Genomic DNA, 25139 nt, shown 5'->3' with positions numbered 1-25139 from the left:
CCGTCTGCTGCCAGTGTAATTTGGCAATGAGATGACGGTTATGTCCTTCTGTGCTGTCTGCTGCTATCATGGGTGCTCCTGGCTGAGATCGGCCGGGGGCGCAAAAGCAAAACTGGGAATGACTCCCCGAGTCAATCCCTCCTTTATGGTTTCTAAAAATAGAGTCAGTCCTGCCTAGAATATGGGGCAAATGTACTAGAGAAGCAGTGTATCAGAGAGTACAGCTGCTCTGTGTTAGATCCTGCAGAAATGATGAGCTACATGCCATTCACAGGGGGAGCCCCTGCAACAACCCCACCCGTTGCTTCCCTCCTCCTCCAACCTTCCTGGGCTATCGTGGCAGTGCCCCCCCCATTTGTGTCATGAAGTAATAAAGAATGCAGGAATAAGAAACAATGAGTTTTTAGTGACATAAAATGAGGGGGAGACAGCCTCCTGGTGCTATGATAGTCCAGGCAGGACATTAAGCAGTGTGGGGGAGAGCAGCCTAGCATCCCACTGCTATGATAGTCCAGGCAGCACAGAATCTCTTCTTTTCACATGAAAGGGAGGGGGCTGATTGAAGCTCAGCCCCCAGTTGCTATGATGAAGACGGTTACCAGCCGTTCTGTACCATCTACTAGGAATGACCGGGAGTCATTCCTATTTTCATCCAGGCGCCCCTGGGCCAGCCTCACCTAAAGCCAGCCAGTAGTACTCACGGGTTGACAAGAAGGACGTTTACTAGTCCTACTGCACCATCTGCCACCGGGGAAGGGAGAGGAGCGGATACTTCTCTTCACTGCTGCAGCATCGCGTCTACCAGCAGCATTCAGTAGACATAGGGTGACATTGAAAGAAGTCAAGAAATGATTTCTTTCCCTTTTCTTTCACGTGGGGGGAGGGGGAGTAAATTGACGAGCTATTCCCTGAACCACGCCGGACAATGTGTTTGAACCTACAGGCACTGGGAGCTCAGCCAAGAATGCAAATACTTTTCGGAGACTGCTGGGGACTGTGGGATAGCTGGAGTCCTCAGTACCCCCTCCCTCCCTCCCTCCATGAGCATCCATTTGAGTCTCTGGCTTCCCGTTACGCTTGTCACGCAGCACTGTGTAGCCTGTAGATTTTTTTTTTTCAAACGCTTTGGCATTTCGTCTTCTGTAACGGAGCTTTGGTAGAACAGATTTGTCTCCCCATACAGCAATCAGATTCAGTATCTCCCATACAGTCCATGCTGGAGCTCTTTTTGGATTTGGGACTGCATTGCCACCCGTGCTGATCAGAGCTCCACGCTGGGCAAACAGGAAATGAAAATCAAAATTTCGCGGGGCTTTTCCTGTTTACCTGGCCACAGCATCCGAGCTGAGTTTGCTGTCCGGAGCGGTCACAGTGGTGCACTGTGGCATACCGCCCGGAGGCCAATACCGTCGATTTGCGGCCACACTAACCCTAATCCGATATGGTAACACCGATTTTAGCGCTACTCCTCTCGTCGGGGAGGAGTACAGAAACGGATTTAAAGAGCCCTTTATGTCGATATAAAGGGCCTCATAGTGTGGACGGGTACAGCGTTAAATCGGTTTAACGCTGCTAAAATCGGTTTAAACGCGTAGTGTAGACCAGGCCTATGGCTACTGCTATCTTTCTACTGAGTTTACCACCTGTAACGGGGTAGTTACCCATTCCTGCCCTCTAGGGCTTGAAACAGCCCAGGAGAGGGCTGTGGCTGGGGCAAGAAGCCTGAGCTGATTGGGGAAAGTAGGCTCAGCTGTGGCAATGCCCCAATAAGTCCCAGCTGGCCCCTATAAGAGGCTGTGAGCCAGAAGCTCAGTCAGTCTCTGTCTGCTTGTAGAGGAAGAAGGGCCTGGCTGGAGGGACTTAAGCAAGACACCCAGATTGGGAGCAGGGCTGGGGAAGGGCCAGAGGAGCTGGGAGCTCCAGCCTGGAAAGCCCCAGGCTGCAGGCCTGACTATAGGCCAAACAGGTGTAGGGTTGCAATGGGGCAGTCCATGGGCAGGCAGAGGTAGCAGGTCTGAACCTCTTTGCCTGTGATGAGTGGCTTATATTGCAGTCTGCCCCAGTGAACAGGGGCTAGATGCAGACTGGACAGTAGCCAAGACTGAGGTGATGTGGGGATAGTGGGTGGGGGTTCCCCTGGGAAGGGGAGACCCAGAACTGTGGGTGGACTGCCAGGGGGCAGCACCCAATTAAAGGGGCACCAGGTTCCTGGGAGGGACAGGGAAGCCAGCAGTGGTGGTGAGACACTGGCCTGAAGAGGGTGCTCTGGAGGCTGGATGCTAATTCCTGAGGACAACCGGCAGGAGCTGCTGCCAGGTGAGTCTGCGCCCGGTTACACTGCCATATAGGCTGAAACAGTATCATAGTTAGTTTATATGTGATCAAGTCAATGTTAATATTTTAAAACAGATTAGAAGAGCAGGACTTTCTTTTGATAGAAGCTATTTCTTTTTAAAAATCCAGAAGTATATGATGTCTGCTAAATGGACACAAAGAAAAAATTGTTAAATGCATGTAAAATACATATATACCCATGAACTTAACTAATATGCAGTTTAGCCAGTCTGTATCAGATTTCCAGAAATGGGGACTGCCCCTATTCTTGCTCCAGAGATAGTAGGAGGGGGAAAAACTAATTTTAAATATTTTTGTCTCCATCTCCCTGTATGGCTTGGAAGGCTGATGGAGGAACCATACTATGCTCTGGAGAGGGGTAAGGAAAAAGTAATGCCTTGGTGGTGAACAATAGTAATCATCCTAATTAAAGAATGGCATCAATATGCTCAGAGTAAACCTGCCCCCAAAATTAGAGGATGACGACACCACGGAGAGTAAGAAGGAAGAGACTGTGGCTCTTCAGAGCTCAGGCAGGGAAGAAGAGCACCGTCTCCTGCTCTCAGGGAGAAACTATTCATGTGAAAAAAATATGAAACCACATTATTATAACTCAAATTATTTGTATATACAATTCTTATTTTAAGTAGGAATTTACCTTTCACCTGGGTATCATCCTTGGCCTTATATTCTGTGCTTTTAATAGCCAGTTCCACACCATAGCCTGACAGGTAGACTTTTTCTTTACTTGGATTCTGGAAGAAAAGGTAAAAAAACCAAACCAACAGCACATAGCATGTTGTTGTATGGATATACAATACACTAAGCTAGTGTTTCCCATAGCAAAATAGCTCGTATTGCCACATATTTAAAGGGGTTAGAGTTACAGAGCATGAATGTCTGTCATTTTAGCATTCAGACACAACTTGCACAGTATAAAATACATAAGTAGCCACCCCAGGATGAATTATTTTGCAGGAGTACAACATAACTGTTTAATGTCTTATTCCTACTAGGCTCTTTGCAGTTAGTCTAGCTGAAGAGGAGGACAAAGAATCACAGGAAAGAGCAGATCACACTAGGGCTGGTGAATGGTCCTGTGATGGAATCCCTGACTGTGTCCAAAACAAAGCTTGTGAATACTGAATAGACCCAAACAAAAAATGATGCTGCATAAGCCAGTATTTGAACCAACTTTAGATGGATACATTTCTTTAATCAAAACGAACAGCAGGGAAAAAAGTGGTTCTTTTTTGCTGAGAAGCAAGGGAATGAAAATACTCCAGCATTCACTGAATGGTAAAAATAAATCAAACCAATTAACACTTCAGGACAGGAGATCATATATTTGTTTCATGATTTTTAAGATGACACCTCTGAGCAATTCATAAGTCTTAGCAGCATATTCTAATCAAATGGCTATTCTAACCAAGGCCCAGAATTAAGTATTTTATGCAAATAATGGGAACTGTGTCACATGAAATTGTGTTCTTTTTGAAAAGAAGAGGGTGGTATACATCCTTATTCGTTTTGCTATGTCTCACCGAAAGTACAAATATCACTAAAGCTGAGCCAATTGATGCCTTTTCACATATAGCAAATTTGGCTGTCAGCCTAAGTACTACATTCATGGTTTTTTATCAACACTATCACACCATCAGGAATAGAAACGAAACAGATCAAAACTCTTGTAAGCCACTAACATGTACAGTTAAACATCTGTTCTACAACTATTCCTTGTGAGCTCCAGTATAGAAAGTAAATTGGGGATGTCTCCCCTTCCCCCCAGCCCAAGACTGGAGGGAGAAACAAAAGCAGATCACTGTAGGACTGGTGAATGGTTCAGCAATGGAATTCAATCCTATTCCAAATAAAAGGAATAGCCTCCATTTGGAAAATACCTCTCACTCTTTACCCACCTAGCTTATGCTACAAATGTTTTGTGCTTCACCACACCCATGCAAATACTGGATAATAAAAGGAACTCTCTCAGACATTTAAATGATGCAAGTAATTTTCCCAATTTGATTGTATACATGTCAGAATACAGAAATGCAGTCTGAATATTCCGTTTAATGCAAAGAAAATATTCCCGTAACAGGAAATATGGGCCTAGATTTTTCAAAACAGATACCTAAAATCACAGGTGCCTACAGCCAGATTCACAACACTCATTTAAGTATCTAAGTGTTGATGTCAGAGCCTCACCTTAGGCACCCATTTTTTAAAGTCTTAGCAAGAAGTTCTTCCTAATTCCAAACAAATTGGTTCAAAATAGTATCAGTACTTACAGCAACATAGTGTCTGAGGATGTAAGTGATTTCTCCTGCACTGGCTTTCGAAACAAGCAGATTGTGGAATTTGGAAAACTCCTCAGTGCCAATCTCAGCATACAGTATGACAACAGGACTTTCCGGGTTTGAGAGGGGAAATCTGTGATCTCCTTTGAACAAAAATGGCTTCAGCCTAAGAACAAACATCAAGAATGTGGTGGTTTTAACATACACTTGAAAGAGGAAACTGAGCAAGATGCATCCAAATCTCTTTTCCCTCCCTGTGTAACTGTCAGGTGTTTCTTCACCAAGGACAAGGTCTCAGACTATTGCTATTCATTATTAAGCTTGTCAGTCATTCGTCTGTGGTGGCAAAACTTTGATAAAATGGAAAGAGGGCTCCAAAGGTTTAACCGTAAAACTAGATGGGTGGAGGCTGGAAAGCACCTAACCATGATCCTTATACAAATGAGCAACAACTTGCTTAATGTTTTCAATAGGACTCATGCCCCAATAGAGTTTATCTCTAAAATAAAATAAGCTAAACACAACAGACATTAAGGAGACATTGCCAACCTCCTATAGGTTTAGTTTTCCTGTTCTGTATTCTTGTGTATTTTCTCCTCCTTTTCAAATCTTGCCCCCGATATAAGGTTCAAAATATTCCCAAATGGGATTTAGCAAGAGAATGCATCTGCAGTGCATGAACCAGAAGTAAAAGATGCCAACCTTTATATTTACAAAAAATCAAGCTGCAAAACAGACAGGAATCTGAAGACAAATTGTAGTAGATTATATTTTGTAAAGTCTCTCACTTCAGTTTTGTTACCAGGATTTACTGCTAATTTCAACTTAATTATTTCCTTCATAATCCTGTTAGTTATGATGGAAAACTTAAGATTACTATTGTGTCATTTTAATTAATAATATCTGAATGAAAATCTGAGACTCATGTATTTGTCAGCATAAGCTCTTAGTTTTTGTTGTCCTAAATTTAAAACGTGCAACACTTACAACAGAACCACTCTCAGAAATGGTTTGTAAGCATTCTGCTGTCCAGAATTTTACTGTCCACAGAAAATAACAATATGGTAGCACTGACTCTAGTATTTATAGTACAAATATCTAAATTTCAAGTATTCTACATGTTCAAAGGATTAGTGTCTTACTATACTAACACATCAATGACCTAGGAACACATGAACCACATCTAGATTCTGGAGTGGTTGGAGACTTCATGGTCCTCCACAGTTAGCAGAGACAAGTTGCAGTGTAGGGCTTACTAAATGTGGGAACTTTCTGTCAAGGCAGTTCTCTAGTTGCTACTTAAAGCATGGCTCTTTGTGTTTGTCCTCATACTACACAGATGTGACCACTGGTATGCATCTACTCCACTATCCTTCCTCCAACACAGGTCAGCACCATAGTGAAGAGGAATATATGAACCCTCATAATGGACAGTTATGCAGTCGGGATTACCTGGGGGAAGTTTCCACCTAACCTCAGGCAGTTTTTGTCCAAAACATTATCTCATACATTTTTTTGTACTGTCAGCAATCTACTCCACAATCGATTAATCTGGAGCAACATTCAGGCAGACCCTGTGTAGTAACATTGTGCAGTCCAACCACGTTCCCTTTAAGACAAATTCGGTCCAGCAATCCAAATAAAGAATCCTCTGTTTATTATACCCAAATTCTGTTCCTTCTCTCATGAGGGACACTACACCTTTTATACTCATTAAACAAACTGTGGCTCTTCTGATTATTCATATTAAATGAATAATTACTGTTTTTAATCCTAAAATGCTTGCCCCCAATAATATCCAGCAGCAGCAAATTCCAAAGATTAATAATAATGTTAAACAGTCAACTGTCACATGGGAGTGGGCAAGCAGCTGACTCCAATTAAGCAGTCCTCTCAGAGGCTGCTGGGAGTGGGGGGGGTCTGGCCCTATATAAATCAGGCCCAGCTCATTCCAAGGAGAAAAATGAAAGAAACAACTCAAGAAGATGGGGGAGGAAGGAGAAAGGAAAAAGTCTGGAGGGGGAGCCACCTTGGGATAACAATTCTGAGTTTAGGGAGAATGAAGCACCAACTGCAGCCTACCTCCCTAGAAAACTTTGGACTCTCTCTAGAGGTAAGAGAACTATGGGGAAACAGCACTAAAAGCTTTCAGTGTAGATGAGGATAAAATAAAACTTTTATAAAAAAAAGTGGATTACTACAACATTTTCTCTGGCTCTATATTCCCTCCCCCCCTTACACACCTCCTTCCTCCACTCCCCCTTTTTCTGTGGTGGTCATATCATCCTGGTCCACCAGAAACAGCTTGGTGACAAATGCATTTTGGAGGAGTGGGAGAGGAACCACCAGTTTCAGATGTGTGGCCTTTTATTTTTGATGGGTTTCCCTTTGCTCTCATTTTAAGAAAAAGAGAAACAGGAGCATCTGACTGACCTCTTCTTAACCATTCATTAACTTTTATATCTTTATGATGTCAGCTCTTCCTTTTTAAAAACAAGGCAACAAACTCTTTACATGGACACATTTCTAAGAATTACTGCTGCCCTTCTACAGACCTTTTTCTACTTCTTCTAATTCCTTTTGGAACATCCTTGCTTTATGGTACAATTTTTGAGAGTGAGAAGGATAAGAGACAATCATTCCTGACTGGCTTGACACCAAAGAATAAATTGTGAATGTGTGTTTACTACTCTGCCTCAGAAAGGGCAAATACAGACTGGAAACAGAGTATGTAGAAAGTAGGAATTCAATAAAATTTCCCCCCCTTAATAAGTCTAACAAAGCTACAGTTTGGGCTAGATCTTGTATAAAAAGACTACCTTTCTGAAGCTGTTTGTAAAAGGATTTCAAGGGTGTCAAATTCACAAGTCTTCTTCCCATGCACAGCAAAAAATGAGTTACAACCCACTGGTGGAGGTTCGTCTGCTGCTATCTGTATTAAAACATCTGTGTTACAATATAGTTTGTAACATTTTCTTAGACCAAAAATAATAGAAATCACTACATTAAATTACAAAACAAAACTGAAAATAGGACTTTTAGGCAATAATAATACTGGGCTGCCAATCAAGGAGCTCAAGGTGATGTACAACTCCAATTATTAATGTAATTCAAAGCTATCTGCTAGACAAACAAATGTTCTCTCTATTTTTTTAACACTGAATTTTCACAAATGGTATGGTTTGCAGAGAGTATTTACAATGATAGGGCTTTTTTTCCCAACTTCAAAATTGTTTTATTTTACATATGTAACTACACAGAACATTTTATGCACACCAGGAAATTCCTTATGCTTAAGCACCAAAAAGTCACTCTCTCTAAACAGAACATATCAAATAATTCAAGATGAAAAGGGAAACCTCCTCAGAAAAGAACACAAGTCTGCTATTACTAAAATAAAGTACATTACAGAATGGTGCATATTTTATAACAAACTCTAAAATGTACTAGGTTTGTAAAATAAAGGTGCAAAGAATACAATTTCCATTAAAGGATTCTGATAACTCCATTTCCACATGCATGGGGATAATATCTTTAGAGTCCCATAACAGAACTACTGAAGAACTAGTAAGTTTATGATGTCACAGATGCCATGGAAATGAAACCTGATTAACTACACAAATAGAAAAACTCTTTGATTAAGCAACAGAGAGTCTTATGGAACCTTTAAGACTAACACCCACGAAAGCTTATGCTCCAATATATCTGTTAGTCTTAAAGGTGCCACAGGACTCTGTTCCTTTCTACAGATCCAGACTAACACAGCTACCCCTCTGATACTCTTTGATTAAGGTTGCTAAGAGGTAACTACACACTCATCTATCCCTTTACTTACAAAGCCCAAATATTTAAAAAGGAATTAGATGCCAAAATCAAAAGAAAAAACAAACCAAAAAAGCCCCCTGGGTCACAGTTAAGTATCTGTTGCGATAAAAATACACATTCTATATAGGCAGCCAAGAATCCTATGGCACCTTATAGACTAACAGACGTTTTGGAGCATGAGCTTTCGTGGGTGAATACCCACTTCTTCAGATGCATGTGGTGGAAATATCCAGGGGCAGGTATATATATGCTAGCAAGCAAGCTAGAGATAACGAGGTCAGTTCAATCAGGGAGGATGAGGCCCTGTTCTAGCAGTTGAGGTGTGAAAACCAAGAGAGGAGAAACTGGTTCTGTAGTTGGCAAGCCATTCACAGTCTTTGTTCAATCCTGAGCTGATGGTGTCAAATTTGCAGATGAACTGAAGCTCAGCAGTTTCTCTTTGAAGTCTGGTCCTGAAGTTTTTTTGCTGCAGGATGGCCACCTTAGGGTCTGCTATACTGTGGCCAGGGAGGTTGAAGTGCTCTCCTACAGGTTTTTGTATATTGCCATTCCTAATGTCTGATTTGTGTCCATTTATCCTTTTCCGTAGAGACTGTCCAGTTTGGCCGATGTACATAGCAGAGGGGCATTGCTGGCATATGATGGCGTATATTACATTGGTGGATGTGCAGGTGAATGAACCAGTGATGGTGTGGCTGATCTGGTTAGGTCCTGTGATGGTGTCGCTGGTGTAGATATGTGGGCAGAGTTGGCATTGAGGTTTGTTGCATGGATTGGCTCCTGAGCTAGAGTTATTATGGTGCGGTGTGCTCCAAAACGTCTGTTAGTCTATAAGGTGCCACAGGATTCTTTGCTGCTTTTACAGATCCAGACTAACACGGCTACCCCTCTGATACATCTTACAATACTCATTCTCAAGTATATAGAATGTATCTTTGAGGCCTTGCAGAGAGACTTCTGGCAAAAAGTGAAACTTTTACTTTAGAAATATTAATGTAAATTAAGCAGCAATTTTTTTAGAAAGTTAAGCCATCTGAAAGAAGCTAAACAAGGTACAAGCCCCCTTTCCCCCTCTTCAGGTCTCCATTAATCTTGCATCAAAATATTTAAAGTCATTTAATTACTTTCATACCTCAAAATAACTTTGTTTTTCAAAACAAGCTAGGGTTTGACTATGACATGGAATGGAGGCCTTTATTAGTTTGAAAACAAGTGTCAAACTACTTCATCATTTTCATTATCTGAGCCACAAACTTAATATCTGTAGGTAGCTGAAGTAGCTACTTCCTTCCCGGATCCTATGAAACTGTCATTGGATGGCTTCCGTTGCTTTGTACTAACCTGCTGAAAGGCTTGAATCGTAGCAGAATAGGAACGTAAAGACAGGGAAAACTTCAACAAGTTCTGCTGCAGTGGTGACAGATTCTGGCAGGCTGCTTTCAGCATTGCATGGTAAGAGGAATAATTAGTACCTGCAAAGCCAGAGCACAAGCAATTAACTTCCATGTGAGACTATTGCAGAAGAGGGCCATTTAACTGTAAATCATGGGTTTTCACAATAATCTATACTATGAAAAGTGCTGGGGACCATTATGTAGTTAAAACCTGAAATAATAAGGGCCAATCTCACTAAACAATATGAAGCATTACTCCTGTTTTTGTTTTGTTTTTTTAAGAGCCTAGTTCTACAGTTGGATCTCCACTAAGTTCCATGTAACTTTAGATGCAACTGCAGGATCAGGGCCTAAACATGAGGAGTGTGGGAATATAGTTAAAAGTTGCTAGCTACTTACTATTTAAAAAATTACTTTTCCCAATAAACACAAGCAAAGAGAATACACCTCTACCCTGATATAACGCTGTCCTCAGGAGCCAAAAAATTTTACCGCATTATAGATGAAACTGCATTATATCAAACTTGCTTTGATCCGCCGGAGTGTGCAGCCCCCCACCCCCCCGAACACTGCTTTACCGCATTATATTAAATTTGCGTTATTGGGTCGCATTATATCGGGGTAGAGGTGTATTTACAATATTTTCTTGTCATGGCACAACCTGACAGATCAGTTTTAGCACAAACTGGCTTTAATCAACTGGCTGTTTGATTACCCTGTTCAGGTCACAGTTCCCATCACAATCTAAGTTATATAGGTAGAGTTTATGTTCCATTTTTCTGTGATTGCATACACTGTAAAACATTTTGCTTACTTTTCATCTATGCTGATTAATATCAAGCAAGGAAAAGGGTTTACAGAATCTTACCACCATGATCTGATGATCTAATATCTTGACTGGCTTCCACAAAAGTCCAGAATTTCTCTTGACCTTCTTCTGCTAAAAATTCACTGAACAGAGAGGGGAAGGAGGAAATCTTCAGGAGAACTTATTTTATGATGTTTATCTCAAATTACAGTGCTTTATGAAACTGTTAGCTTTTACAGCACATTTAATCCCTAGCATATGTCTACCCATACAAGAAAAACAAACATCATTACTAGAAAAGAAGCTAGAAATAGCAGGAATGCTGCAAGTAAGGCTGGCTGATGAAACTGTGTAAAGCAGTGATTCTCAACCAGGGTGTATGCATACCCCTGGGGGTAGGTACTCAACTCATCTAGTTCAGTGTTTCTCAGCCTGGGGGCTACAGAATGAGTTTAGGGGGACTGCAAGTGCAGGGTTGGCATTAGGGGGTGGCAAGCAGGGCAAATGTACAGGGCCCCACGCCATAGAGGACCCTGTAAAGCTAAGTTATACTCTTCAGCCCACCATCTGGGGCTTGGGCTTCAGACAAGGTTCACAAGTTAAAAACATGCTCAAGTATCACACTGAAATGTAAATACAGTATTTATATTCCAATCGACTTTATAATTATGATAAAAAGTGAGTCAGCAATTTTTCAGTAATGGTGTCCTGTGACATTTTGTATTTTTATGTCTGATTTTTCTAAGCGAGCACTTTTTAAGTAAGGTGAAACTTGGGGTAACATCCCTGCACTGTTTCCTTCATCTTTTTTTATATCAAAATGCACTTGAATTAAACCCAACCTGTTAATCATTCAGCACATAATGTATGACACCTTTAATTCATATACAGTAGAGACTGTATAGGTATACCAGCATATTTTCAAATCAGAACTACATGAGAATACATGGCATAGCTTCACTGCTCAGACGGGGAGGCAGGTGCTCTCTGGACACATTTGAGGCTGAATGTTACAGTTGGCAAGAGCCCAGAAGTCAGAGGTGCTGACAAGAGGGCTGCCTCAACTGGCTGGAGCTCTCTAATGATGAAGTGGGAAACAGTGCAGGGATGGATAATCTAGCTAGAAGAGCAGCAGTGGGAGTGATGTGGCATGGGGTACTGATGTTGTTCCTCTCTACTGTATATCAGCCTGTTAACATAGGCACAGGAAAAATGGGACATGAGAGGAGAACTGTGCATCAAGTCCACAATATGGCGGGGCAGAGGGGACTGAATAAACAGTTCTAGACACAGCACATTAGTGCTTAATCTAGTTGCTAAGGTATGCTGACAAATACCATTTAATACTCTTCTAGGATTTACTATATTGTGTGTGTGAGATTTAGCCTACAAGCTAGCATTTTTATTCTTTTACATTTCAGAGTTGTGAATTAAAACTAACACCCTGTATGCTTACCTTGCTTCCAGTAACAAAGGGGTTGACAACCACTTTGTAGTCAGGGACGTTGTCACTGCTTTAGAATCTGCCTTTGCTAGAGAAGAACTGAACCAGATTCCAAGAAGTGCAATAAAAATTCCCATTTTATAGAAAATGCCTACAGGGGGAAAAAAAAAATCAAGCAAGTTTGTCTCTGAAACATTATATTTACAATGTTGGGGATTGTACAGAGTTCTAGTCTACCTAAAATTTAAAATTAAATGGCCAGAATTATGCAGGAAATCAGACTAGATCATAATAGTCCCTCCTGGGCTTAAAATCCAAGAACTTAAGAATATTAGGAGACAAGAATTGTAAGATTAGATGCCTCCGCTGCAGTCAAAACTAAAACCATAGGAACACAAGGGCATGAGAACCATTTTTTTGCACATTTATTTCTAGATTCAAAGGTCAGAAGAGACCACTGGGATCACCTAGTCTGACCACCAGCATAAAATAGGCTACTGAACCTTCCCCAAAATAACTGCTGTTTGCACTACAGCAGGGTTCTCAAACGTGCTATAAAAATTCCATGGGCCACAACAACTGTTTATCTGCATGTAAAAGCCAGGCTGACATTAGGTGGTAGCAAGCAGGGCCACTGGCTAGGGCCCCACATAGCTAAGCTTCTCAGACTTCAGCTTGAGGCCTAGCTGGCAGGGCTCGGAGCACTGGGGCTTTGGCTTTCTGCCCTGGGCCCCAATGAGTCTATTGCTGGCCCTGCTTGGCGGACCCTCTGAAACCTGTTCATGGTTCCCCAGGGGTCTCAGACCCCTGGTTGAGAACTGCTGAACTACGGCATATGTTTTAGAAGCACTTCCAATCTTGATTTAAAAATTGTCAATGATGGCAAATCCACCACAACTCTTGGTAAATTGTTCCAGTGGTTAATTATCTTCAGTGCTAGAAACTTATGCTTCATTTCCTGTATAAATTTTGCCTAGCTCCAACTTCAAGCCACTGGATTTTGTTAGACTTCTGTCTGCTACATTGAAGAGCCAATTATTAAATTCCTCTTTCCCCATGTAGCTACTTATAGCCTGATCAGTTGATCCTTTAACTCTTCGTCTGTTTAGCTTGAGACTGTCACCATAAGGTATGTTTTCCAATCTTTAATCTTGTGGCTCTTCTTTGAACCCTCTCCAATTTAAAATCCTTCTTCAACTGTGGACAGCACAACTGGACATAGTATTCCAGTAGTTGTCATTACCAGGGCCAAATACAAACTAAACTTAACCTCCCTACCCTACTCAAGATTCCTGTTTATGCATCCAAGGACTACATTAGCCCTTCTGGCTATAGTGTCTCACTGGAGGATCGTGGTGGATATTCATCTGGACATGGACTCCAAGTCTTTTCAGAGTCTCTATTTCCCAGAATAGAGTCCCCCATCCTGTGAGTCAGAGCTACATTCTTTGTTCCTAGATGTATACATTTACATTTGGCCATATTAAAATGCACTGATTGTTTGCATCGAGAATACCAAGAGATCCAGAATGCTCTCAGATCTGTCCTCTTCGTTATTTGCCACGCCCACCCACATCTGTGTAATCTACCAACTTCATCAGCGATATGTATGTTCTCCATGAGCTGGAAGAAATGTCAAATACCCTAAGGCCAAGTAATGACCCCTGCAGGTCCCCACTAGATACACAGCTGCTTCATGATGATTCCCATTTACAATTACATTTGGAGACCTATCAGCCAGTTTTTAATCCATTTATTGTGTACCATGTTTTGTATGCCAAGTAAAATGTCTTATGAGAGTCTAGGTATATTACATAAACATATTACCTTTATCAACCAGTTGAAATCTCATCAAATGCACAAAAAATAGTTTGATAGGCTCTATCTTCCATAAACCCATGCTGACTGGCATTAATTGTATTACCCACTCTCTAGTTCTTTGAGTCATGTATCAGCTCTAAATTTTTGCTTCCAGAGACCCCTCACATACAGTGTGCCCTACTACTAAGTTCCTGACTATTTATGGTGATTAAAAATCCCATACCCATTTCATAACTGTAGAGATTTATTGATAGTGGCCTGACCAAAGTCAGACTCTAGGGCAGGGGTAGGCAACCTATGGCACAGGTGCCAAAGGCAGCAAGCAAGCTGATTTTCAGTGGCACTCATACTGCCTGGGTCATGGCCACCAGTCCAGGGGGCTCTGCATTTTAATTTAATTTTAAATGAAACTTCTCAAATATTTTTAAAGCCTTATTTACTTTACATACAACAATAGTTTAGTTATATATTATAGACTTAGAGAAAGAGACCTTCTGAAAACGTTAAAATGTATTACTGGCACGCAAAACCTTAAATTAGAGTGAATAAATGAAGACTCGGCACACCACTTCTGAAAGGTTGCCAACCCCAGCTCTAGGATGATGGAAGCCAGATTAGATTAAATAGAAGGCCTTGCAGGTTCAGTTGGATTCAGTGGGTCCCTTCACTCAGGGATACTCTTTCCAAGGAGTCAAGAACCCTCAATTTGCTCTAGAGACTGACTTAAGGATGAGGGTCTTATGGACAAATATACTAGGGACCCTAATGGAAGGCCATGCTACAGTTAACAAGACGTGTCATGGAAATGATGCCATTATATCCTCTTTTCCTCCCCATCTATTCACCATGTCGCAGCTAATGTTAACTTTCTTTTCCAGGATGACTGGGCCTCACCTCAAGTCTCAAATTCTTTGTCTCATTCCTCAGAAGCTCAAACTTCTTGGACTCATTTACTAAACGCGACATGGGACCACCCCAACTCTGCTTACATCTTGGCTCTCACTCCTCTCCTCCTTTTGCAAAATTTAAATTTTGTTTTAATTAAAATGTGCCCACCCATAACTCTGGGCACATTACACTCCACTCACCTCTCAGAATGTCATTTCTGCATCTTTTTCATGCTGCTGTCTGCCAGTAACAGCCTTCCTTTTCCACTATACCAATCCAGCTCACTCTGCTCTTTTAAAGTCACTTTTTTCCAGCTAACATTCCACAAATAACTACCCTCCCTCTGCTCTTACTTTGTTATGTGATCTTTAACTTTGGTTAAGTTAAAAGAAATAAACCCTTAGAATAAATGTGTCCTGCTCAACTGCATAATCACCGTATATGTTGCCCCTGGGAAGTAGCCAAGTTGGCAGCATGTGAGATTGCTGCAGCACTTCACTTTGGGCTTTCTCCTCCCACACTGTAAACAGTCAACACTGTTGTTTAACCCCCTACTTTCATGGACTTTAACAGAAGCTGAGGATTCTCAATGTCTCACATGATGGGCCCTTCCTATCCCAAACCATTGCATACTGTTGCAGTGTACTGTTAAACGGATCTCATTCCAGTGATGACTGTGTGGAAACAATGCTTAAAATCTCACTCAGGTCAACTCCTCCTTCCAAAGTCAATTTTAGTTCTGTGAAGTTTATTGTGTGGGAATCTTTTGAGTAGAACCTTGTATTTTAAGGTTTCATTTATTGCATATGTACAATTAAAGATCTCATGCCATTTGTTTTTTGGTCAGGTAGAGACCTGCCCTCCTTTTCGTGAAATAAACCTCCCTATCCCTCATCCCAGACCTCTTACTATAGTTTTGATATGTAACAGAAAAATGAACTATGTTCTGTCTAGTGAATATGTTGGCATGGCAGGAGATAAACTTTTATGGACAAAACAACCCCTGCTGTGGAGATGCACTACATGGCTAATAATAATTAAGACAATGCATGGACTATTCTGGTCAAAGGCTGACAGTAGAACTCCTAGGAAACCAATCAATCTGGTCAGAAATATGGGGGGTGGCCTGAGAACGATGAAGGGGCTGAGCTCCATGAATATGGTAACAGCATGAATGACTGAGACATAGACCATGTCATGGTCTCTGTGAGATAACTGAAAGGAGAATAGGCTAACCTCAGACACTAAAGTAGGTGTTCGTATCATTTTTAAATCTTCTTACTCTACTCTTTTCTCTAATGCATAAATAGATAGCTTTTTATAAAGCTACTGAACTGTACTGGAAATTCAACTTCCTCCTTAAAGATGCAAGCAGATACCCCATACCCAAGAGTCCTGTCAAGGTACAGAGGTCTGTGAACCTACGCACTATACTCTGGAATCTGTCTAGAAATCAGATCATCACAGGATTACACTCCCAGGAAAGGCTAATAGCCCCTCCCCCTGGGCAGCAACTTAAAGACCAAAAGAAGGAACAGAGGTATTTCTTTAGAATTAATAACTAATAAGAGACTTATTCAAGGTTATGGGAACCCTAAAACATTGACAGTATAAATTAAATCTCAGCAGCATTTAAATCAGTTCAGCAAGAGCTCAACCTGCCCCTTGCACAGACTGCTTTCCACACCTTCATGTAGGAAGCACAACCTCAAACAGATGTCTTTTGCAGCATGGCCTGAAGGTCACCAAATTCCAACTATTTTGGACTAAGGATCATTGATGTTATAGGTCTATATAGAACCCAGTTTGGGAAATCTTTATTAATGTGAATAAGCACATTAGTAAAATGGGCTGCTATTTATAGTCTGTTTTAGAATCTGTGGGAATGAAAAACAATATACACAAGTCAAATACGAACTGTGTGCGAAGCAAAATCTGGCATGGAAGAGTTTGTTCCTGTGAAGTCCACATTCTTAAGCATAGACCTGGCAGGATGTCAGCAGATTCCTCTCAAACCCTCATTCTGCAGCTTAGATAGAACACATTGGGCTAATATCAGATATGCCATAGAGAGTTGGTGTTATGACCTATTCCTGAACACACTGCAAGAATAGCAAAGGCTGGGAGATAGCTGCAAGAGGCATCCTACAGAAAGAACCAGGAGAAATTGACAGACACTGACACATAACAGAAGTTGCAAAATAAAAAGGGTATCCACATACAGGTGTGTCACAATCACTCAAGGATACTGTTTAATTAGATATCATGTATTTGCTACTGTACACTTTCTCCATAACTTGTAGCTAGATTCCATGTATCCTGAGGCACAGCTGATGGGAAGAACAGGCTAGGAACCATCAGACTCCCTCATAACTGCTATTAAGCCTTCACAGTTTAGTCAAGACAACACAAACCCAGGTTTCTTTTCTGCATTGGACATCCATCACCACAGCTCCTCATTAAGTCTAGTAGAAACGGAGATCTGGATATTCACTTCAGTGACTGTATTTGTGTAAGTTCCAAAGGCACTAGTGAGACCACAAACCTAATAAATAAGGTGTCTGACTAGAACCACTACTTTGAACACCAATTATTTGCTTTAACAGGATGGAGATCCCGTCTAACAAATAACCTAGCACTTTTGAGCTCTAGATCCTAAAGAGTTTTACAAAAGTAAGCATCTCCATTTTGCAAATATTAAAACAGATGTTAAGTGACTTGTGCAAAGTCACACAATGAGCCACTGACAGTGTTGGAATTAGGACCCAGATGTTCTGACTCCTAGTCTAGTATCCAAATTTGTTTCCACACAGTGCATTTTAAAATCAAATATAAATGACCCATGCTCCTCCTGTAAATCCTATTTCTTCGTTAATAATAAATGGGGAGATTTTCATACAGAAAGAGGAGGGAGATGCGTAACTCCAAATGAAAGTCAGTTGGAGTTAGATTGCTCAGCTCCTAGAGTGCCTTTGAAAATCTCCCCCAAATTGTTTCAAATGTGTGAATAAAAAACAGGACAGCATTAGCATGGTTTGGAAACTAATATATTTCCACAGAAGCTAAAAATCAGTAACCACTTTAACAGTGTCACTGTACAAGATTGCCACTACAGGAAGCTATGCTCTTTAGTCCATGTATCGTAACAGTAGCATCAAGGGCTGTTGGGGTGCAGAGCTACTCCCTCTCATAATGTGTTTTCTACACTACTGGGAATTTGTTCAAACAGGAATGAACTGTGATGTAATGCAATGCATGACTCACTGCAACCCCCTGAGCCCTAAGCCACGCTAGTATCATGTAGCGCTTCACATCCTCTATATGCAAACAGACACGGCTTGCACACGTAATGCTCTCCCATTACAGCACAGTCTTTGTGCCAGACTCTTTGCTGGCCGGGCCCACTGATGCCAAGCTGAACAACAACAAGCACATTTGACAAACAACACAGAAAATGGTCAGCGGGAACCTGCGAGGTGTGAACCAGGCAAAGCCTGCCCCCCACAACTCCAGTCCATGCAGAAGGGCTGCAGGGACACAAGAGCTGTGACCTGTCAAACATCATGCTCCACCACAGACCTGCCCCGCCTCAGACACTGCCTAGGGTCTCCCTCCCGTGCCAAAGCTGGATCCCCTCTCCACCCCCCAAGGGAACAGCAGGCTCCCCCTGTTTATCACCCCCGAGAGAAGGAGCTGCCCCATATGGCCAGCGACAGCCTGAGGGACACGGACCGGCCGGCTCTGGGGGCGCCGAGGGGCCGCTTGTCCCAGTGCGAGACCCGCACTCCAGTGAAGGGCGCGAGCGCTGCCTAAAGCACCTGCTGTGCGAACGTCCCAAAGCCACAAGCTCCTGCGGTTACTGCACCTGTGAGCGGCCGCCACGCTCCCTTCCGGCTCCGGCCGCTGCCGCTTCTCCGGGTAGGTTCCTTCCGGGCAGCCTGCTTCCGCTTCCGCCCTGAGGCCGGACACATGGAGGAACGACTGCCATAGAGAGGAAGGGACCAGCGCTAGGAGGCAGCTAGAGCGTCGCCCGACAGCCATCTTGACTGTGACCAAGGGGAGGTGGTTGTGTCAGGGTGCGTAATTTACCGCTGCTCCTCCTAGCCTGAGCCAGTGACTGCACGGGAGTCCAGACCACGAGGGAGGGAATCTAGGAATGTTCAGGAAAACTGCTGCAAACGGAGACGCTCTGCCTGGACATGCCCCCTGAGTCCCACCCCAAAATAAGGGAGGCTTCGCCCTCCACCCCGCTTAAGTCAGCTCAGCTTGTGGCCAGCAGCGGCCCCCTCAAGTGTGCTGCCCTATGAGCCGCACTGTTGGAGTTGTCTAGTTTAGGTGCTCAGTTTAGACCCCTATAGTACAGCACAGCCTGCTTTGCTGAGCTGTGCCCCTCACAACTGCATGGGAACTTCATGGGAGCCCCGGTTGCACAGCATTTCTGAATATCAGCCAATAGGTGTCTAAAGATGGGCACTGAAATTAATATTTCTGAAACTTTGCTCGGTGGGAATTTGGAGTGGCAGCCGTGTTAGTCTGTATCCGTAAAAAGAACAGGAGTACTTGTGGCACATTAGAAACTAACAAATTTATTTGAGCATAAGCTTTCGGGGCTACAGCTCACTTCTTTGGATGTACAGAATGGAGCACACAGGAGAGTCTTCCTGTTGGTATGCATACTTCCACCTTTTTATTCTCTGTATGTATAAATATCTCCTGTCTGTGTGTTCCATTCTGTGCATCCAAAGACGTGAGCTGTAGCCCAGGAAAGCTTATGCTGAAATAAAATTGTTAGTCTCTAAGGTACCATAAGAACTCCTGTTCTTTTTAGGTGGGAATTGACACCCACATAACTGTGCAGCCTCAGAGCTCAGGGAGGGGGCTAATGGCAGCAGGCTGTTTTTTAGTGGGTTTTTTTGGGGGGGGGGGTGGGGGGGTTAGCTCAGTGGTTTGAGCATTGGCCTGCTAAACCCAGGGTTGTGAGCTCAATCCTTGAGGGGGCAATTTAGGGATCCAGGGCAAAAATCAGTACTTGGTCCTGCTAGTGAAGGCAGGGAGCTGGACTCAATGACCTTTCAGGGTCCCTTCCAGTTCTAGGAGATAGGTATATCTCAAATTATGAAATGTGTAACAGCAAAGCTAGGTGTGGGATTATAGAGCTCTTGAGATCTGCATTACTATGTATTCCTGTAAACTGCCTGTTGCAGGTAATGGAAAAATTTAGCTTATTGGTACTTGGAGTGGAGGATGTTTTGCACCATGCCAAGGAAATCAGAACTGTGCCTTTAAAAATCAAATACAAATGCACTGTGCTTCTGTAAATCCTATTTCTTCATTAATAATAAATGGGAAGATTTTTCAAACAAAGAGGAGGGAGATGCCAGATCCCAGAAATTGAAGAGCCTTTTAGTGTTTTTCAGATGCATTAGCAGAAACATGAGGCCAGAAAGGATATTATCCAGGCCCAGATGGAAGTGAGCTGGACTGTATGCAGGTAAAAGCCAACAACAGCAGGGCTAAACAGCCACCTAAGCAGACTTTGCAACAGAACAGGCTAAAGCCGAACTTGCCCACGCTCAGATCAAATACACCAGAGTAACAGAAGTCTTGAATAGCAGCCATACAGGATATATCGGGCCCCAATGCAGATGCTACTGTCCAGATTACTATTGCTGAGGACTCAGTAGCTATCCAGCAAATAGTGAATAGCAAGGACCCAAAATCCACCCAGCCTGATAGAGGCTCAGCAGTTTAGGGGAAAAACTCAAACTCAACAATCAACATCCTCAGTAGCACCACAGAATTAGTGGTAGAAGTGCCTATATTGTCACTAAAACATATTCTAAGTAGTCACTACTCTGCAGGACCCCAGAGACCTTCCCACCACAGGAGCAGCCACCTCTGCCCCTCAAACCCTAGCCTGGTTCCCATCCCAATCTCTAAAAAACCAAACTATTTAAGACCCTTCAGAGTGCCCCCCAATCTTCTAGACACTCCTCCACTACTCCAACATTCCCATATTATTGGGATGAGACTCAGGAGATCTGGGTTCTATTCCTGGCTCTGCCACTGGCCTGCTGAGTGACCTTGGGCAAGTCACTTCATCTCTATGGGTATGTCTACACTACGGGATTATTCTGATTTTACAGAAACCATTTTTTTAAAACATTGTATAAAGTCGAGTGCACGCAGCCACACTAAGCATATTAATTCGGCGGTGTGCGTCTATGTACTGAGGCTAGCATCGATTTCCGGAGCGTTGCACTGTGAGTAGCTATCCCATAGCTATCTCATAGTTCCCGCAGTCTCCCCCGCCCATTGGAATTCTGGGTTGAGATCCCAATGCATGATGGGGCGAAAACAGTGTCACGGGTGATTCTGGGTAAATGTCGTCACTCAATCCTTCCTCCATGAAAGCAACGGCAGATAATCATTTCGCGCCCTTTTTCCCTGGATTGCCCTGGCAGACGCCATAGCATGGCAACCATGGAGCCCGTTTAGCCTTTTGTCACTGTCACCATATGTGTACTGGATGCTGCTGACAGATGCGGTACTGCAGTGCTACACAGCAGCATTCATTCGCCTTTGCAAGGTAGCAGACACGGTTACCAGCCCTATATCACCATCTGCAATTGGAAATTGGCGATGACTGTTATCAATCCTTTTGTACCGTCTGCAATTGGCGATGATGGTTATCAATCCTTTTGTACCGTCTGCTGCTGTCATGGGTGCTCCTGGCTGGCCTCGCTGAGGTCGGCCGGGGGCGCATGGATAAAAATGAGAATGACTCCCCAGGTCAATCCCTTCTTTATGTTTTGTCTAAAAATAGAATCAGTCCTGCCTAGAATATGGGGCAAGTCTACTAGAGAACCAGCAAACACAGCCGCTCCGAGTCAGAGCCCCAGATATCCCGCAGAAATTATGAGCTGCATGCCATTCTAGGGGGTGCCCCTGCAACAACCCCACCCGTTGCTTCCCTCCTCTCACACCCCTCCTGGGCTACTGTGGCAGTTATCCCCCCATTTGTGTGATGAAGTAATAAAGAATGCAAGAATAAGAAACACTGACTTTTTAGTGAGATAAAATGAGGAGGAGGCAGCCTCCCGCTGCTATGATAGTCCAGGCAGTACAGAATCTTTGTTAGACATGAAGGGGGGTGGGGAGTGAGGATCTCAGCCTCCCACTGCTATGATAGTCCAGGCAGTACAGAATCTTCATTAGACATGAAAGGGGTCGGGGGGTGAGGCACTCAGCCTCCAGTTGCTATGATGAGGACAGTTTTCAATCCTTTTGTACTGTCTGCTGGGAATGACAGGGAGTCATTCCCATTTTTGCCCAGGTGCCCCCAGCCGACCTCACCGTGGCCAGACAGGCGCACTCACAGGATGATTTCCAAGCCTTTTGTACTGTCTGCCATCAGGAAAGGAAGGGGAGGGGATGCTGCTGTTCAGCGCTGCAGCACCACATCTACCAACAGCATGCAGTAGACATACAGTGACATTGAAAAAAGGTGATAAACGATTTTTTTCCCTTTTCTTTCACGGGGTGGGAGGGGGGTAAATTGACGAGATATACCCTGAACCACCTGGGACAATGTTTTTGACCCTTCAGGCATTGGGAGCTCAGCCAAGAATGCAAATGCTTTTCGGAGACTGCAGGGACTGTGGGATAGCTGGAGTCCTCAGTCCCCCCTCCCTCCTTCCCTCCCTGAGCGTCCATTTGATTTTTTGGCTTTCCGTTACACTTGTCACGCAGCACTGTGTTGAGTCCCTGCTGTGACCTCTGCGTGGAGATTTTTTTCAAATGCTTTGGCATTTCATCTTCTGGAGCGGAGCTCTGATAGAACAGATTTATCTCCCTATAAAGTGATCAGATCCAGTATCTCCTGTACAGTCCATGCTGATCAGCTCTCCACGCTGGGCAAACAGGAAATGAAATTCAAAAGTTCCCCGGGGCTTTTCCTGTCTACCTGGCCAGTGCATCCAACTCCAGATTGCTGTCCAGAGCGGTCACAGTGATGCACTGTGGGATAGCTCCCGGTCCCGGAGGCCAATGCCATTGAAATGCAACCACACTAACCCTAATCCGAAATGGCAATACCGATTTGAGCGCTGCTCCCCTCGTCAGGGAGGAATACAGACATCAATATTAAGAGCCCTTTATATTGAAATAAAGGGCTTTGTTGTGTGGACAGGTGCAGGATTAATTTGGTTTAACGCTGCTAAATTCGGTATAACCGCATAGTGTAGACCAGGCCTATGCCTCAATTTCCTCATCTGTAAAATGTACATAAGGACACTGACTACTTTGAGGTATACTGATGAAAAGAGCCAAAGTCCTATTATGTATTAGCTGCATCCCCATCCCCTCCAAACCCAACCTAGCGAACTCCCATTCCTACAGCCATGCCCTTTACATGCTATTGCAAAGTAGTTCACATTTCTCTGTTGAGTCCTAAAGGATTTGTATAGTAGAATTACGAATTATGCAGGGATGATTGTTTTATTGAAATGCTATTTTGTTTATATCAACTTTTACAAATGTTACTAAGGATATGAAAAATAACTGTTTGAGCAGCTGTTTACAGCTTGGTATCTGCCGGAGAGCATAAGAGCTCACGTAAGGTATGAGCCTATAGCCCCTGTGCCAATCAAGGAAGTCTTGTGCAGCTATGGGAACCCGTGCGACCCACCGCACAGGCCAAAGCTCCAGTGCCAGGCACAGGTCTGCAACGCTCAAGAAGGTTCAGCGATACGGGGAGCCCATCTCCAGCCTCTCTGCGCCTCCACGAAATGCACATCTCGCGAGATCACCTCATTACCACCCTGGATCCAAATTATATTTCCGTCCGGCCCCGCGCCGCCACTGTCTTGGCCAATCACTGCGCAAAAGCAGGCCCCGCCTTCTTCCGCATTCTAGCAGGATTGTCTCTGCGGCCCTCGGTTTGAACTACTTTTCCCAGAAGCCTCTTCTACGTCTCCGTTCAGCCTATCCCTGCGCAGACTGGGCGGGATACGCCAATGTGGGCGGGACCAACCGGAGCCAATCAGGTGGAGGGTGGCTGCGGCGGTGGAAGGAGAGATTGGGTCTGAGCATCGCTGGCAGCGGGAGAAACGGATCCGCAAGCGGCTGCGCTAGGCCCCATCGCGCGCGGGGCAGCAGGTAGGCCAGCTCAGGGACAGCTCGGCCGAGCAGCCGAAAAGGGGTTTCGGAGCCGGACTCCGGGCGACCGCAGCGGACCCGGCGGCAGAGGATCGTTGGAGGCTGAAAGGAGGAAAGGGGACCCGGCTGCGGTTTCTCGGGGACCAAGAGCTGCTTCCCCCGGGGGTGTTAGCGGGGAGCTGCCCCGCGGCTGCCAACCGCTTGTCAGTGGCCGCTGCGCTTTATTGCTTGTGAACATCCGGGCTTTGCGCGTCCCTCACAGCAATAGGGGGCGTTATCTGGCTCCCTATTGGTCCGTAGGTTCTTACCCCATTGGCTAGCTCTCTCGTGAGTTTATCAGTAGAACGGGCTTCCGATTGGTTGAGGTTACTAGCCTTTAACTGCGTTTAATTGGCTCATGGCCCAGCGTGACCCTGGATTGGCGCAGGACTAGTGATGTCGTCTGCTCTACTCCATCCAATCAGCGGAGGCTCGAGTAGCCGGTTTATCGCGGGGTCCCTGATGTGAAGGCTCCCCGGCCCTTCGCGCAGGGCTGGTCCCCGCTGCAGGCCGGAGGGTGCCTGGGGACTCCCCCTCTCGGGCTGGGTAAAGCAGATGTTCCGAGCTGCTGCTGCACAGCCACGGGGTCACGCTTGCTGTCCTGGGTATAGAGCGCTGCCCGCGTTCCCCGGGAAGTGCCCCTGTGAGAAACACCCCTCTGCGCTCCCAAATCTGGTCTCTCTCATCCACATCCCAGCTGAACTCCGCGCTCCTGGGGATCGGACTGTGGAAGTGTCGGGCACTGTCCAGCTTCCATTCCTAAACGAGAACGTGTCTGCTTTCAAACCAGATTTGTTTTTTCATTAAAATTCATGGTCATTCTTCTATGGGGCCGTGTTACAAATTGTCACCTCAGACCCTGGATGACATGGGAGGGATCAAATCTCATCAGTGTCAGCTCTAGCATTGTACGTTGAATATACTGCTAGAACTACGTTGCTTTAAAATATTCTTCACGTTGTGCAGGTGGAAATGAGTTCTCAGCAGTTTTCTCGTTCTGGAGCCCCTCCTGCAGGACTAGGACAAGCTCCACCCCCAATGTCCACCAGTGGATCTACAGGGCTGATAAACCCAACAACCACAGGTAAGACATCTATTGGAGTTTCATTCTTCCTAGCAAGCAGCTT

General features: G+C 44.1%; 2 protein-coding genes across 8 annotated transcripts in view; one reads left to right on the top strand and one right to left on the bottom strand.

Annotated features, from left to right (window-relative positions):
- UGGT1 (UDP-glucose glycoprotein glucosyltransferase 1) overlaps window positions 1-18855 on the bottom strand; it is an 88530-nt gene extending 69675 nt beyond the window's left edge. For 2 of the 3 annotated variants that reach the window (XM_050963981.1, XM_050963982.1), the window contains exons 1-7: window positions 18680-18750; window positions 12118-12256; window positions 10722-10804; window positions 9801-9931; window positions 7454-7566; window positions 4626-4800; window positions 2993-3089 (exon numbers count right to left, since the gene is read on the bottom strand). In XM_050963981.1, coding sequence (XP_050819938.1) covers window positions 2993-3089; window positions 4626-4800; window positions 7454-7566; window positions 9801-9931; window positions 10722-10804; window positions 12118-12242 — 724 coding nt within the window. In that variant the 5' untranslated portion in view covers window positions 12243-12256; window positions 18680-18750. Of the gene's footprint in view, window positions 1-2992; window positions 3090-4625; window positions 4801-7453; window positions 7567-9800; window positions 9932-10721; window positions 10805-12117; window positions 12257-18632 lie in introns of all 3 variants that reach the window. The other variant, XM_050963983.1, reaches the window with a different exon arrangement.
- A 4984-nt stretch (window positions 18856-23839) lies between these two features.
- Window positions 23840-25139, top strand: part of SAP130 (Sin3A associated protein 130) — a 33513-nt gene continuing 32213 nt past the window's right edge. For 2 of the 5 annotated variants that reach the window (XM_050966239.1, XM_050966237.1), the window contains exons 1-2: window positions 23840-23973; window positions 24979-25096. In XM_050966239.1, coding sequence (XP_050822196.1) covers window positions 24985-25096 — 112 coding nt within the window. In that variant the 5' untranslated portion in view covers window positions 23840-23973; window positions 24979-24984. Of the gene's footprint in view, window positions 23974-24978; window positions 25097-25139 lie in introns of those variants that run through there. The other 3 variants (XM_050966238.1, XM_050966236.1, XM_050966235.1) reach the window with 2 other exon arrangements.

This window comes from Gopherus flavomarginatus, chromosome 8, assembly GCF_025201925.1.
Source record: "Gopherus flavomarginatus isolate rGopFla2 chromosome 8, rGopFla2.mat.asm, whole genome shotgun sequence".
NCBI classification, from domain to species: domain Eukaryota; kingdom Metazoa; phylum Chordata; order Testudines; family Testudinidae; genus Gopherus; species Gopherus flavomarginatus.
Note: the sequence above shows the minus strand (reverse complement) of the source record. Positions and strands in the feature narration are given on the sequence as shown.